At 43.9% G+C, this 14,251-nt stretch overlaps 1 protein-coding gene across 1 annotated transcript; it reads left to right on the top strand.

Annotated features, from left to right (window-relative positions):
* The first annotated feature begins 2,711 nt into the window (after positions 1–2,711).
* RNASE1 (ribonuclease A family member 1, pancreatic) lies at positions 2,712–4,812 on the top strand. The gene is made up of 2 exons (XM_037039757.1): positions 2,712–2,856; positions 3,563–4,812. The coding sequence occupies exon 2, from the start codon at positions 3,588–3,590 to the stop codon at positions 4,050–4,052; it is 465 nt and encodes a 154-aa protein (XP_036895652.1). The 5' UTR covers positions 2,712–2,856; positions 3,563–3,587; the 3' UTR covers positions 4,053–4,812.
* Positions 4,813–14,251: the final 9,439 nt, after the last annotated feature.

Genomic DNA, 14,251 nt, shown 5'->3' with positions numbered 1-14,251 from the left:
GCCCAGGTTTTTAGCAACACCAAGATCTGTTACTTGACTCCACCCCAAAAGCAATTCAGAGATCACCCAGTGTTATTCCTTTGTGAGAGATCTCAATGCAAAGAGATCACCACTCTCTGTGAACAATCACTGACCTACCACTTATCAAGGGGGGACCCTCCCAAAATGGAATTTATTTATAAAAAATTGTATATTTATTCTTACACATTTAAACATCAGTCACTTTCAAAGTACTCTCCATTTGATGCAATACACATATCGAGGTGCTTTTTCCATTGCTTAAAACAGTTTTTGAACTCCTTGATTTTGAAGCCTTTTAGTGCTTCTGCTGTTTTTTGTTTCACCTCTTCCACATGGACAAAACGTTTCCCTTTGAGGACTTTTTTTCAGCCAGGGATACAAAAAAAATGTTGCTCTGGTAGATAGGAAGGGTGGGGTGAGGGGATCATGTCATTTTTGGTCAAAAACTGCTAAACACTCAGGGCATTGTGGGTGGGCAAATATGCTCCTAAATTGTTGCATTCACCAACCGCGAGGACAAATGTCGGAGACTTTCAGGGTTCCAAAGATGTTACTTTATTGGCCAAGTTTAACCTGCGCAGGGGTGAACTCTCCAAAGTGTCCGGAGACACGGTGCCCGCAAGGGCTGCAAATGAGAGTCGCGCCAAACCTTACAGGCTTAGGGTTTTATAGAGGCGCGCAAGCAAGCTGGATACAGAAGCAGATGTGGCGGTTAGCGGTTGGCTCAGGGGCACAATAGGGTTACTGACTATTGGTGAGTTAACTCGTGCACTGGCTCGTGCTCCTTTACCTGATTGGTCAGTTGAGCTCGTGCACAGGGGCAAAATTTCCCTCCCTAGTAACTGTCCAGATGGCTATCTGCCTGACTAACCTTGTTGCTCTTACACCACATCCTGGGACACACCCCGCTCTTCGGGTGTGTCCCGGAGCCTCTTTGCGTTAGTTAGTGAAACACCTTTTGCTTCCTTACAGCTATGTTCTGGCTAGTTCCCCTTTGCCCTCAACATAAATCACCCATTATGAAATGGGCAAATACCTTGAAAGAGTCTTCAAACAACAACAAAAAATTCACTGAGGCTGAATGCAGCCTGTCACAACAATGCCAGCTGGTACACTGATACAGATGGGTTCCTAGAACACTTTCCCAGCAGGGGAAGCCTGTACTACAAGGTACAAGGTACCCACCCTCCAGAAGATAAATTGTGTTTTGGGGTCCTCCCTCATGGATGCTTTCTAAACACGACTTTAAGCACTTTGCAGGTCTTACCTTCTTTCGTCCTAATATCAGATCTAAGAGGTACATTATGGCCATTTTGGAGACCAGGAAACCAAGGGGCAGGGAAATAAATCAAGTTCTGTAACTAGCCCAGCTCTTAAGGTGCTAAACTAGAATTTGGACTGAGAGAGTCTAAATCCAGAGCATGGACGGCCAGACAGTCCAGTTTCTCCGTGTGTACCTGGCTCTTGAGCTGCTGCTCCAGCACTGCAGTCCTGAGCCCGCGAGTCCCTTAGCAACTTTAGGAAAAACATATTCAAAGGGAAGAAACTTAATGGCTTTGATGTTAGGGCCGTTACTGAAGAGGCACCTGAAATAGAAGCAGCACCTTCATTTTGGAATGTGGAATTTGCTAAGCAGTTAGCTGCAGTAAATAAACAGTCCTTTTTGGAATGGTTTTATCCAGTGGATGAAAGAGAGGAGACTATGGGAGTTCCCAGTTAGCAACAAAGCAGGTTTTGATGATGATGGTTCAGAACTTCATGGACATATATTTCTAGGTAAATATGTGGAGGATTTTCCAAAACAATGACCAGTTCACCACTTCATGGAGCTGGTGACATGTGGCCTTTCCAAAAACCCACATCTGAGTGTTAAACAGAAAGTTAAAATATTGTGAGTGGTTAAGAAGTTGTTTTAATGAAAAACAGGACATTCTTTAAAAAGTGACATACAGTTCAATGGGAAACCATGGAAATTTTTATTTCAAGCTGTTGGAGAGTGATATAACTAAATAAAATAATTTTACTATAAAAATAGCAAGTCTAGATTTTGATATTTCTCATTTAAGCAGTATCAAATTGTCACCCAGCAAAAAGAAATCTCTTTCTAGAAGGGAACTCTGCTGCTAAGAAATACGATGTTCTCTATTTTTTCTCCAAAAGGGATTTTGGGTTTTGGTTTATCTTTAGTTTCTTTACTCAACTCTAACCTATAGGATGAGTGGTCACTGTAGATAAAAACTGTCATACACTCAGGAGGGTTGAAGTGACCAGAACTGGGTGGGGTCATGAAGAGGCTTCCTTCTTAACCAGACTGTTCAGGTACTCTCCACCTCCTTCCCTAGCTAGAGACAGTTGGGTACCTCTCCCTACTTGCCCCTCACCCCTCGCACCCCCATATAGCCATCTGCTAATAAGAGATAGGGAATTCTGGTCAGAGCCACTCCAGGACTCCTGGGTAGAGAGAGGACCTCCCTTTCCCTCCCTCTCCCTTGATTACATATTATGTGCCCTTTGCTAATCTCCAAGGGCTATTTGGACTTGGTTGGGGTTTGAGCATTACTGCTATAGTGGCTTTCTCTGTTGTTCCCGTGGACCAGCAGGAACAAGTAATGAGACACTCATTACTTGTTCACACAATGAACAAGTAATGCCCTTCCTCACAATGCCCTTCTTTTCCTCTAGGCTGAAGCCAAAACGCTCCTCCCCTACTTCTCATCTTGGAAGCCAAGCCCCTTTGTAATCTACGTAAAGTCCACACTACAAGGATCTGGTGACTGCATAAGTTGGTTTTCCACTTGCTCTCGCCCTTGTCTGGAATCAAAGCTAGAGATCCAGGTAAGTGGCCCAAGAGGTTGTCTCAGGAGCTGCTTCTGCCTGAAGGTTGGAGGGGAGGGAGCCAGGGTGGGTGACGCTAACAGTGTGAAAGCATGGGCTAGGGAAACACAGCTGGAGGCAGAACGGGGATGAGGAGGGAGTACTATGGTTGCAGAGAACCCATGGGGCTGGAGAGGGAGCAGCCCCAGGCAGGGCAGAGGCAATCATCTTTTTGGAATACAGTGGCATCCCTTTGTGAGGCCAGTGTCAGGCACTGGGTTGAGTTTCCCTTGTGTTGTAGGACAACAGGGCTCTGTCCACCACGATCCTGGATGTCATGATAGTATCTGGGATACAATTTGGCTCATGGTTTGTTTAAAAGGATCTTCTATTGAGCCACTAGAGCACTGAGTACAAACGTATTTTATTTTTCAAATGTATCTTTAGATTTTTTTAAACAACCCTCCAGTATTCAAAAACAGGACTGACGGGATTTTAGGTTGCTTTGGAGGTCACAACCCAGAGGGAAGGACTTCCTCTCTGTGACTAGTAGAAGTTAAATGCTTTTGGAGAAGAGTCTGTGTGAGTGTCTCATTACTTGAAAAATCTTGCAGGAAGATGGATGTCTTTCTGGCTGACTGGAGTGTAAGCCAGGGAGACCACAGGTGGGAAATGAGATTCTCTTTCCAAAGTAAGGGTTTTCCTCTTCTCTACCTGTTCTGGCTAGGCTCCTCCAAGGCAGTGAGGACAGCATGGCTCAGATGTCCTTCATCCTGTGCCCACTGCTAATCCTGGTGCTATTGGTGCTGGGATGGGCCCAGCCTTCCCTGGGCAAGGAATCGTGGGCCATGAAGTTTCAACGGCAGCACATGGATCCAGATGGTTACCCCACCAACTCTAGCTATTGCAACCAAATGATGAGGCGCAGGAAAATGACTGAGGGAAGGTGCAAGCCGGTGAACACCTTTGTGCATGAGCCTTTGGTGGATGTCCAGGCCATTTGCCTCCAGGGAAACATTACCTGCAAGAATGGGCAGCCCAACTGCCACAAGAGCAGCTCCAGCATGAACATCACGGACTGTCGCCTGACGAATGGTTCCAAGTACCCCAATTGTGCATACCGGACCAGCCAGAAAGAGAGGCAGATCATTGTGGCTTGTGAGGGAAACCCATACGTGCCAGTTCACTTCGATGCTTCAGTAGAGGTCTCCACCTGAGACCAGGGCAGTGAGGTGCCCGACCTCATCGTGTCACCTGCCTCTCCCCTCTTTCTTCCTTGCCCTGTGGGAGATCACTCAAGTTTGGGCTCCTATATGATAGAAGCATGCTTCCCTGGTGTGAGGTTTGCCCTTGTGTGGTTTGGAGGATAAGGAGTGGGTTGTGAGGAGGGCTCCATTTTAACCACTTTACTGCTTCTTTCAATAAAACTCAGTTGCAACCACCTGGATTCCTGGATTCTGTGCAGTCTCCATTTCTGCTTTCCTGCCAGAGGGTGAGAACTGTAAATCTGGTTAACTTTGGTGAGCAGCGAATAGAATCATTAAATGCCTCATCTTTTGACTGTTGGCTTTTAGAGATAATTCTTTTTTGAGATAATGTCTTTTCAGGTAGATTCCTTGATGTCAAGCATAAACTTTTAAATCTTGTGGAGGAAAGACTGTTCCATGGTGTGACCCCTTCTCTCACCATTGAGCTGGACCAGACAGAGATTATTTCCCACAAACCACCCTGAGAGACTGTCTTATCATAATTGATGTTCATTATGACATAAATCAGGACCCTTTCCCTGCCTCCTGTGACTTGCTACTTCCTGGAACAGGCCATTGTCCTGACCTGGTCAAGCATGTAAAGTAATTTTTATACCTGGTAGCATTCATGTACTAGTATTCCTGATTATCTCTCCCCTCCCCCTTTACCTTATGTAATTCTTTGTCAGGTGCTGCAGGGATCCATTCTGTCTTGCAGCCAACCAAGACATGCCTTGTATGTAAGTTTCCCTTAATGAATTCTACTAATTACCAGACTGGAGTGACGAGCCTCTTTCATTGGTCTTTCCTTCCCCTTAGGGAAGCAGGATTCCAGTTCTTGGACCTTTCCCTGTGTCCGCATTTACTAACAAGTGTGGGATGTTTTAGATAAAAGGGAGCTACAGGGGACACTGTCATGCTGGATGGACTGACAGAAGGAAAATCTTAAACACTAAATTCTCTGACACAGAAGGAAGGACAGTGTGACCTCAGGAAAACCCTGCTCAGCCTCGGGGTTTGGAGGAGGAGTGTATGAAATTATAATCTTCAATTTGCCTTTCTTTCTTTCTTTCTTTCTTTCTTTCTTTCTTTCTTTCTTTCTTTCTTTCTTTCCTTCTTTCTTTCTTTCCCTTCTTCCTTCCTTCCTTCCTTCCTTCCTTCCTTCCTTCCTTCCTTCCTTCCTTCCTCCCTCCCTCCCTCCCTCCCTCCCTCCTTTCTTTCTTTCTTTCTTTCTTTCTTTCTTTCTTTCTTTCTTTCTTTCTTTCTTTCTTTCTTTCTTTCTTTCTTTCTTCTTTCCTTCTCTCTCTCTTTCTCTGCCTCTCTCTCTTTCACTATTACTAAGTCAGAAAAATAGGAAGCATTTTTCAATCTGTTGAGATTTTGCTTCCCAGCAATTGTCATCGGTTTGGCTCACCAAAAATTCTCTAAGGAAAAAATGAAAAATAAAAATGGTCATTTCTTACTTAGAAAATTGGAACCTTCCATTCAGAAGCTAGAGGGGACTTTAGAAAGAAAATAATTAGATGCCAACTTGTGTACAAACTTTAATTGGAAGTGCCTGCTTAGACTGCTGTAGAAGAACTAAAAAGTGATGTAGTTGAACAGTAGTGTCCACGGAAGGTACGAGAGGAGTAAGAGTACATGCCACCCATTTGCCATCCCTGACATAATGTAAGCCCTGCCTTCTGAGGAGGAGCAACCTGAATCTCAGAAAAGTTAAGTGGCTTGTTCATGGCTGCTGCTAGTTAGTGGCAGAGCTGGGAGTAGACCCCAGGTCTTCTGGCCTCCAAGCCATCCTTTCTGCCACTAGAGTATACTTTAAAAAAAAATCCCCAGTCTCCCTGCTCCACCACGTGCTGTGGGGTTGTGGCTCTTTCTTTCTGGGTTCACAGGTGGCTCTCACAGATTTCTCAGAGTACATGGCCTGTGACTCTCTTCAGCTCTTGGCAAAACTTCCTTATAGCCATTGAAAAGACTAGACTTTCATCACTTAATCATTTTATATGTTCCCCTGTTTATAGCTGCATCTGGCTCTAGACAAGGTCATAGGGAGAGAAAAGCCCTACTTCCAACCAGTTTGACCAGTTCTGTCATTGTCTGTACATACTACATTTATAAATATTGGAAGTGATATTTTTCTTATGAAAGTGAATGCTTAGCCCTGGAAGCTTCTGTGAGGAGGAGGGCCTGGTGATGAGAGGAATCAGAGATCCCTACATTTCTGGGGTAACAGAGATCTCACTGCTTACCAGCAGTGAGGATGCAGGTGGAAAAAAAGGAAACTTTAAGTTTCCAGATATGTTTCCTGTAGATAGATTTTTCTTAAGGTCATCTGACTCTTCTTTCCAAGCTCGAAGCTCCTCATTTTTCCTCCTGCTAGTGGTAACACTTTAGTGGGGCTTCTAAGAATGCCTACTTGGTGTTTTGCTGCATCTGTACCCACATACTCAGCAGCCATGGCCCCTGGGTCCTTGAACCTCCTGGGTGTTAGCCTAAAAACAAAAAGCAAACATGAAAAGCATAAGTGTTTTGGGGGGATCTGAAAAAATTGCAATTCGGAAGAACAAATTCAGGCAGAAACCTAGATAGTGTTCCCCCTTCACAGGAGAGGGGCTCAAGGTTTTTATAGAAAAATGGGAGAAAAATAAGTAAGTTGTATTTAAAAAGAGTTTATTGGTGCTGGATGAATAACATTAGATTTGTACTTTATGCATTGGCCTGAGATTCAGCCAGAATTGTATTTAATTGATTGGTTAGCGATCTGGCCACCCACAAAGCCCAATTTTATCAATCCTTACAAACAAAATATTCTGGTTATTACTAGCTTCTTGGAATTATGGTAATTTGGCCCAGTTTGTAAAATAAAGAAAAATAAGACATGCAGGGCAGTTCCTCTGAAATGGCTACTTTGGCTCTATGTTTATGTGGCTCCACTCATGTTATCTTTCATGTGCGACATGAGACTGCTAGAGGGCTCCATGTGTGGAAAAAAGTAATAGGTGACAACAAACTGCCCAGGTTCAGACTTGCACAGCCAGGGAGACAGTGGGGAAGGAAAGTGGCCTAAATAGGTGGAGACTGGGAGAAGAAAGATGGAGTCTTGTCCTAGAGGGGTCAGGCACAATCAAGAAGAGAAACAGTTGTTTGAAGACAAATCAGAGGCCTCTGTTCTCTGGAGAGACTATTGCTACCCTACAAATAAGGAAGTACTAATCCTTCCAGTGCTAACAGCAGATTTGACCTTGGTCCTTGATTTCAGCTAAGACAGCATTCAAAGCCAACAACTCAAATAAAAATGAAAGTCTATTTAGAGATTTGCAGAGGTAGAAGTGAACCAGCTGGGCTGTGTGACTTAGGAAACAAGTCACAGAAGTAAAAGAAGGGCCCTTGGAGCTGAGGAGAAAGGAAACAAAGATGACATTCTTGAGGGAAGAAGAGGGGTAAAGGCATGAGTGTGTTCCAGAGAGAGTGTGCCTGAGAAAAGAAGAGGGAGGGGAAAGGCATGCGTGTATTCCAAAGAGAAAGAGCACACACTAAGTCCCTCATCTTAAGGGTTTTCCTGTGTTTCCTAAAGGAAGGTATTTTAGGGGTCTCAGGGGAGGATCCTAATAGAATATTCAACAGCTTTCCAGATGTGTCCTTTCAGAGTCATGATTTCTACTGATTGGTCAGTGCTTGGTTAGGGGGTCATTAATCATTGCATGTGGTCCTGATGTCAGCTGTGGTGTCACGTTGTCTGGTTTTGCTGTTTTTCTGGGCCTGGAGCTGAAACACAACCAAGGCCTAGATGTCATCTCTAATTTGATCAAATCCCTGTCTCTGTGGTCAACAGGCCCAAGCCCTAGTTCCTAAGATCATTTGATGTTGATCAGATCCTCACGGTCCTAGGGGCTTAACACCTCGGGAGTAGTACAAAAGCTTGTATGGGCATCATATAAGGTTTTTCTCCAGCCCCCTTGTTCCTTCTCTAAGGAAGTCTAAGTTACTTGACTAGTGATATGAAAGATCTAAACCATATGACTAGCAACATGCTAGGGGAGGAAAGGTTACCCTTGGGGTAAGGTTCCTAGCCTATAATACTTGTTTTCTCTACTTTTGCTCCTTGCTAGGAACCTGGAACTTTCCATGTGGGTGATATTCCATATCTGGACTACCTGCTCTGCTCATGCCTGTCTAAATGCCTACTGTATCACTGGAGACTAACCCAGGCAGATTAATCTTAAAATGGAGGTACTAACATGTTAAGATGGGTATCTGCTTGGCGACAGGGATGGCCATATCCTGTGAAGAATAATGCTAATTTTTAGAAGCTTCTTTAAACCAAGGAAACTTTAAGAATTCCACACTTTCAGCGGACAGATAAACATGTTAGAAGTTTCAGCTCTTCCTTACCTCCGTAGCTGTAAGTGTATCTGATACAGTCGGCAGTTAGACGGACATGAGCAGAGCAGGAATGAAAGGCTAAGTACAAAAGGTCACTAGGGCAGAAAGCCTGGGGTGTTTAGCAACAGGCAAAACTGGGAAAACAAGTATTGTGGGGTGACCTGTCCTCTCCTCGCATATTACTAGTCATGTGGTTTAGACTCCCTGAGCTTTCATACTGATAGTCATGCATTTGGACTCTCATCTGACCTTTCCCCCTCTGGCATGTCCCTAGCCATATGGTAGACTTGCTTAGAGGAGAAACAAGGCCAAAGTATAGCCTCATCTGACTTTCATACAAGCTCTTGTATGACCACTCCCTTAAGTATTAAGCCCCTAAGACAATGAGGTTCTGATCAACATCAAATAATATTAAGAACAAAGCCTTGGATCTGTTGACCACAGAGACAGAGTTTTGGTCAAAGTAGAGATAACATCTAGGTCTCAGTTGTGTTTTAGCTTCAGGCCCAGAAAAGCAGCAAAACCAGACAACGTGACACCACAGCAGACATCAAGACCAGATGCAATGACTAATAACTCCCTACCCAAGCACTGACCAATCAGCAGAAATTATGGCTCTGAAAGGACACATCTGGAAAGCTGATGAATATTCTACTGAGATCCTCCCCTAAAAAAATTCTGTTCAGCCTCTCTCTTTTTCCCTCTCTCGCATGCCCACCCCTTTCCTTCCCCCTTTCTTTCCTCAGGCACATTAACTTTGCTTTCTTTCTCCTAAGCTCCAAAGGCCCTTCTTTTGCCCCTGTAACTTGCTTCTTGAAGTATGTGTAGCTCAGCTGGCTCACTTCTTCTATGGCTCACTTCTACCCCTGTGATTTTCTAAATAAACTTTCACTTGTATTTGAGTTTCTTAGCTTTGAATGCTCTTAGTTGAACTCAAAGACTGAGATCTAACAACTGGTGTTGTTCACCACCTACATATGGACAAAATCATAGTGTCTTTTTCCTCTTCTGGCCGGACAATCCTCTTCTTCCTCTCTCTGTGGTAAATTCTTTCTTCAGTTTCAGCAACCAGTGGTTCCCCAACGCAGTACTATATCCACAACTAAAATGAGTCCTCCGATTAACAGAGTAAATGATAATTATAGCACGTTTCTCTTTTCCAAGAGTTACCTCATCAGTATTTGCATGTTGAGCTCTCTCTCTCTGTAAAATGAAAGCCTGCTCCCAATCTCCTCGTATGCCTTCTTAGACTGGTTCAGACCTTACAGAGCAAGTGGGATCATTAGGGCCTCTGAATCTACTTGCTCATGGCAGGAAGCACTTTAATATTGCTTTTGGGCATAATCATAAGTCCATATATTAAACAATTCTCCACATGCATTATTCATAATTTATGATGGAGTTACTACCTAAAAGGTATGTTACTGGTACAGGTTTGTATGCCTAATGCTTAAAAAAAGATCAATATTCAAAACGTTAGAGTTTGAAGGAAAGTTCATTGACCAAGAAGGTCCAACTCAAGAAGATTGGGGAGGGGAGTTGCCTTATAGCTTCTGCAAATCCATCTCTAGGGAGCAGAGAATGCAGATGTCTTTACGTCAAGGGAAGGGAGGAGGGCCGAGGCAAGAGGTGGGTGAGGATCTCAGACAACTAGGTATGACAGGGATCTGAGAAAGAACAAGAAATTTCTAAGTCCCTTTGTTCCTGCCAGTCCACTGATCCCCAGTGAACTGAATCCAGTCTGGAGACTCCTATAAATCTTTTATAAACTGTCATTACTTTGTATGTATTTCCCCACCTCTTTAGGAAAGGCTTCTTTTGACAAGGGGCTGCTCTTGCAAAGGCTCAAGCCTTAAGCAGAATTCCTCTAGTTAGTTAGCATATCTCTAACAGGAGATATTAACCCTAAAGGTGATGGGAGAAATGCAGGTTAGAATTAAGACAGAGAGAACAAGCATTTCACTCAGTTTTAGGGAGAAAATAAAAGTGTACCTCCTGAAGACTAGACAGTGGTACACCTGGAAACATCTCAAGACTGTATCCCAGGGGCCACTTGCTAGGGCAAAAATCCCAGATTTTTGGTACCTTCAGAAACCATTCAATGAATTCACATATACTTTGGGTTTCCTTGTAGCTTGCAGTCGTGGGTGGGAAGATGTTTTCTTACTTTCCCCCCACCTTGTTGCTTATCCCCCCTCTTACTACCTTATTATGTTCTTAATTAACAATTTACAATAAATAAGGCATCATTCATCAGAATGGATGGAGTCTCATTGTTAGATAACCTTAAATGCCAGGTTCTTGAGTCTCGATGTTGTAGAAATAGTCACTGAACTCAGTATGAGATCAAGCACATAGATTTTATTGCAAAGAGCTTGTTCACAGGGGAACTGACTAGAAAAGAGTAGTTGAGCTCTCTGAGGGGTTCTTGTGGGTGTCTTATACAGGGGCCTTGTTGTGGGTGTAGGACTTGGAAATGCGGATGAGGTCGATTGTATCACGATCAATTGTCAGCTGGTGGCAGTTGATCCTGGGGATGTCACAAGATGTTTCCCATGGTCAATGGACCCTTCAAAGTTCCTGTAATATAATATTTGCAAAAATATTCTTGTTAAGGTCATGGGTCCAGAGACTTGAGGTTCTGCAACCCACTGTGGGTTCTTGGCTTCACACAGTAAAGAACTCAAACACTAGCCAGCATAGAGTTTAAAGTGAAGATGAATTTATTAGTAAAGCAGTGAGAAACAGAATGGGCTACTCCACAGACAGAACATCCCCGCCTTTAGAGAAATTTGTTTTTTTATTGAGATTCACTTAATTAGGGGATTGGGTATTCGATAAGGGGGAGAATTATTCAGGATCTTCCTGTTATTGGAAAGGGACCATGTCTAGGGCTGGCCAGTAGTGTGTGGAGGTTTCTCAGAGGAGCTCCATCAGCCATGTTGTGGTCTTTTATGGGCTTTCCATTTCCCATTGTGGTGGCTGTGGATGTGTCGTTTAGCATGCTAATGTGTTACAATGAGCATATGAATGAGGCTAAGGGTAATTAGTTGTTATGTTGGACCAATGTGGTTTCTGTCAGTTTTAAGCCAATATGGAGGGCAGTCTTACTATCTCCTTGACACTTCTTGAAGCTTTTATCGATTATAGCTGCTGTGCTCCATACCCTACTCATTACCATTGAATTGACAAAAACAACTATTTTGCCGAACATATGTTAAAAAGGATGTTATCATTGTTGTACATTCTATCTTTTTGTTACAGGCCCAAGGTTCATGTGCCCGATGCTCCAAAAGAAAGGCCAATAGTCAATAGATTAGACCTTGGAGCAAGGAAAGGTTCATTGTTTTTAAAATAGGCCTATCTTGAGAACTAATTCTCAAATCCATCTTAAAAGAGTCTGGAATCCAGCATCTTTTATTGTCAAGGGAAAGGAGGAAGGGCAAGACATGGTATGGGCTGGTCTTAGAGAGGTAGGCCTCAAAAGGGATTCTAGGAAGAGTGTGAAATTTCTCAATCCCTGTTCCCAGTGGGTCCATGGACCATCACTGACCTGAGTCCAGTTACGGAGACACCTGTGATTCTTTGAAAAACAGTCATTATTTTGTGCATATTGTCTCACCTCTTTGCTGACAAGGGGGCTGCTCAAGTTCAAGCAGAATTTGTTTAGTTAATTAGGATATCTATAGCAGGACCTGTTAGCCTGCAGACCATCAGAGAAAGGAAGCCGTTCATTCTGTTACACTTCAAGGTTGTGGTTAGGTTAATTTCAACCACTCAGCCAGGGCTAGTACTTTCTTAATAGTATAATTCAGGTACTAATGATTGACAAGACAAAGGGACAAAGAATAAAGTACTCACTAGGGGCCATACTTCCTGGTGGTCTTGTGATAGATGACTGTTTCTATTCATACCATCACCAGCTTGATATTTATTTGGTTTTTATGACATACTAGCCATTACTAATAAAGGGACCAAGTTTTGCCACCCTAAAGCTCTCTTTTTTTGGATATTAATTTTAAGCTGTTCATTAAGAAACAAAAGACTCAGAAAAAAAACTTTGACTCACCCCATTCCCAGCCCAACAGATTCAGACTGAGAAATTTGCTTCAGAAAGAAGGTCTTAGAATGCTGACTTGGACTTCCGCCAAGATGGAGGCATAGGTGGAAACACTGTGCCTTCTCCCACAACCAAGTTTGAATACAACAACGGTTTGGAGAAACAAAGACACAACCAAAGGACAGAAAATTGAATTATATGGAAGTCCGACTACATCTAACCGTTCAACGGGGACGGTAAGAGGGGCGGAGCCAGCAGGGAGCAGGGTCGGGCAGGACAGGGTCCCCGACCCAGGCGCACAGGCAGACAGGAACCAGTTGGGGTGCGGGGCAGACCGCGGGCGCATATTCGCACACAGTGAGACAGACCACGCAGGCCCCAGGGGGCGAGGGCTGACTGCGGTGGCACACTCGTGTGCAGTGGGACGAAACGCATGGGCCCGGTGATGGCAGCAACTGGGGCACGGGTGAGGGCCGTGGCGGCAGGCGGCGGACAGGACGCCATAGTCCCTCTTTGACCCCGCCCCCACATACAGCGTCAAAACCCAGCGACTTAGTTGCCCTGCAATACCAGTGAGAGCCATTGTCCCTCTTTGACCCCGCCCCCACATACAGTGTCACAACCCAGCGACTTAGTTGCCCTGTTCTAGTGAACATTTTAGGGCTCTGATCCTGCTATGGAACAGGCACGAACAACCCAAAAGATGGCGCAAGAAGAATTTGAAGTCCCAGAGCCAATAACTCTAAGCGACCAAGAAATTGCCAGCCTCCCAGAAGCACAATTCAGGACACTATTTATCAGGATGCTCACAGAACTGGTAGATTATAGTCACAAATTAGAGGAACAAAGTCACAAATTAGAGGAACATATGAAGGCTAAACTAATTGAAATGAAGGGAGATGCACAGGAAACCAATAGTGATGGAAAGGAAACTGGGACTCAAATCAATGGAATGGACCAGAAGGAAGAACAAAACATCCCACCAGAAAGGAATGAAGAAATGAGAATTCAAAAAAATGAGGAGAGGCTTAGGAACCTCCAGGACATCTTTAAACGTTCCAACATCCGAATTATAGGGGTACCAGAAGGGGGAAAGAAACAGCCACGAGTGGAAAACGTATTTGAACAAATAATAAAGGAGAACTTCCCCAGTCTGGCAAAGGAAATAGACTTCCAGGAAATCCAGGAAGCTCAGAGAGTGCCAAAGAAGTTGGACCCAAGAAGGAACACACCAAGGCACATCATAATTACATTAGCCAAGACCAAAATGAAGGAGAGAATCCTAGAAGCATCAAGGGATAAGGGGACAGTCACCTACAAAGGAGTACCCATCAGACTGTCAGCGGATTTCTCAAAAGAGACCTTACAGGCAAGAAGGGGCTGGAAAGAAGTATTCCAAGTCATGAAATCCAAAGACCTACAGCCAAGATTGCTTTATCCAGCAAAACTTTCATTTAGAATGGAAGGACAGATAAAGTGCTTCTCAGATAAGGTCAAGTTCAAGGAGTTCATCATCACCAAGCCCTTATTATATGAAATGCTAAAGGGACTTATATAAGAAAAAGAAGATGAAAAATATGAACAGTGAAAGGACAGCAAACACACAGTTATTAACAACCACACCTAAAACAAAAGCAAACCAAGAGGACAGCTAGATCAGGAGTGGAACCATAGAAATGAAGAACACATGGAGGGTTAGAAACAGGGGGGGGAGGGGGAGAAGGGG

Source organism: Sturnira hondurensis, unplaced genomic scaffold, assembly GCF_014824575.4.
Source record: "Sturnira hondurensis isolate 20B ecotype Veracruz unplaced genomic scaffold, ASM1482457v3 Scaffold0025484, whole genome shotgun sequence".
Classification (NCBI taxonomy): domain Eukaryota; kingdom Metazoa; phylum Chordata; class Mammalia; order Chiroptera; family Phyllostomidae; genus Sturnira; species Sturnira hondurensis.
The sequence above is the reverse complement of the archived record's forward strand: the minus strand, read 5'-3'. Positions and strand labels throughout refer to the sequence as shown.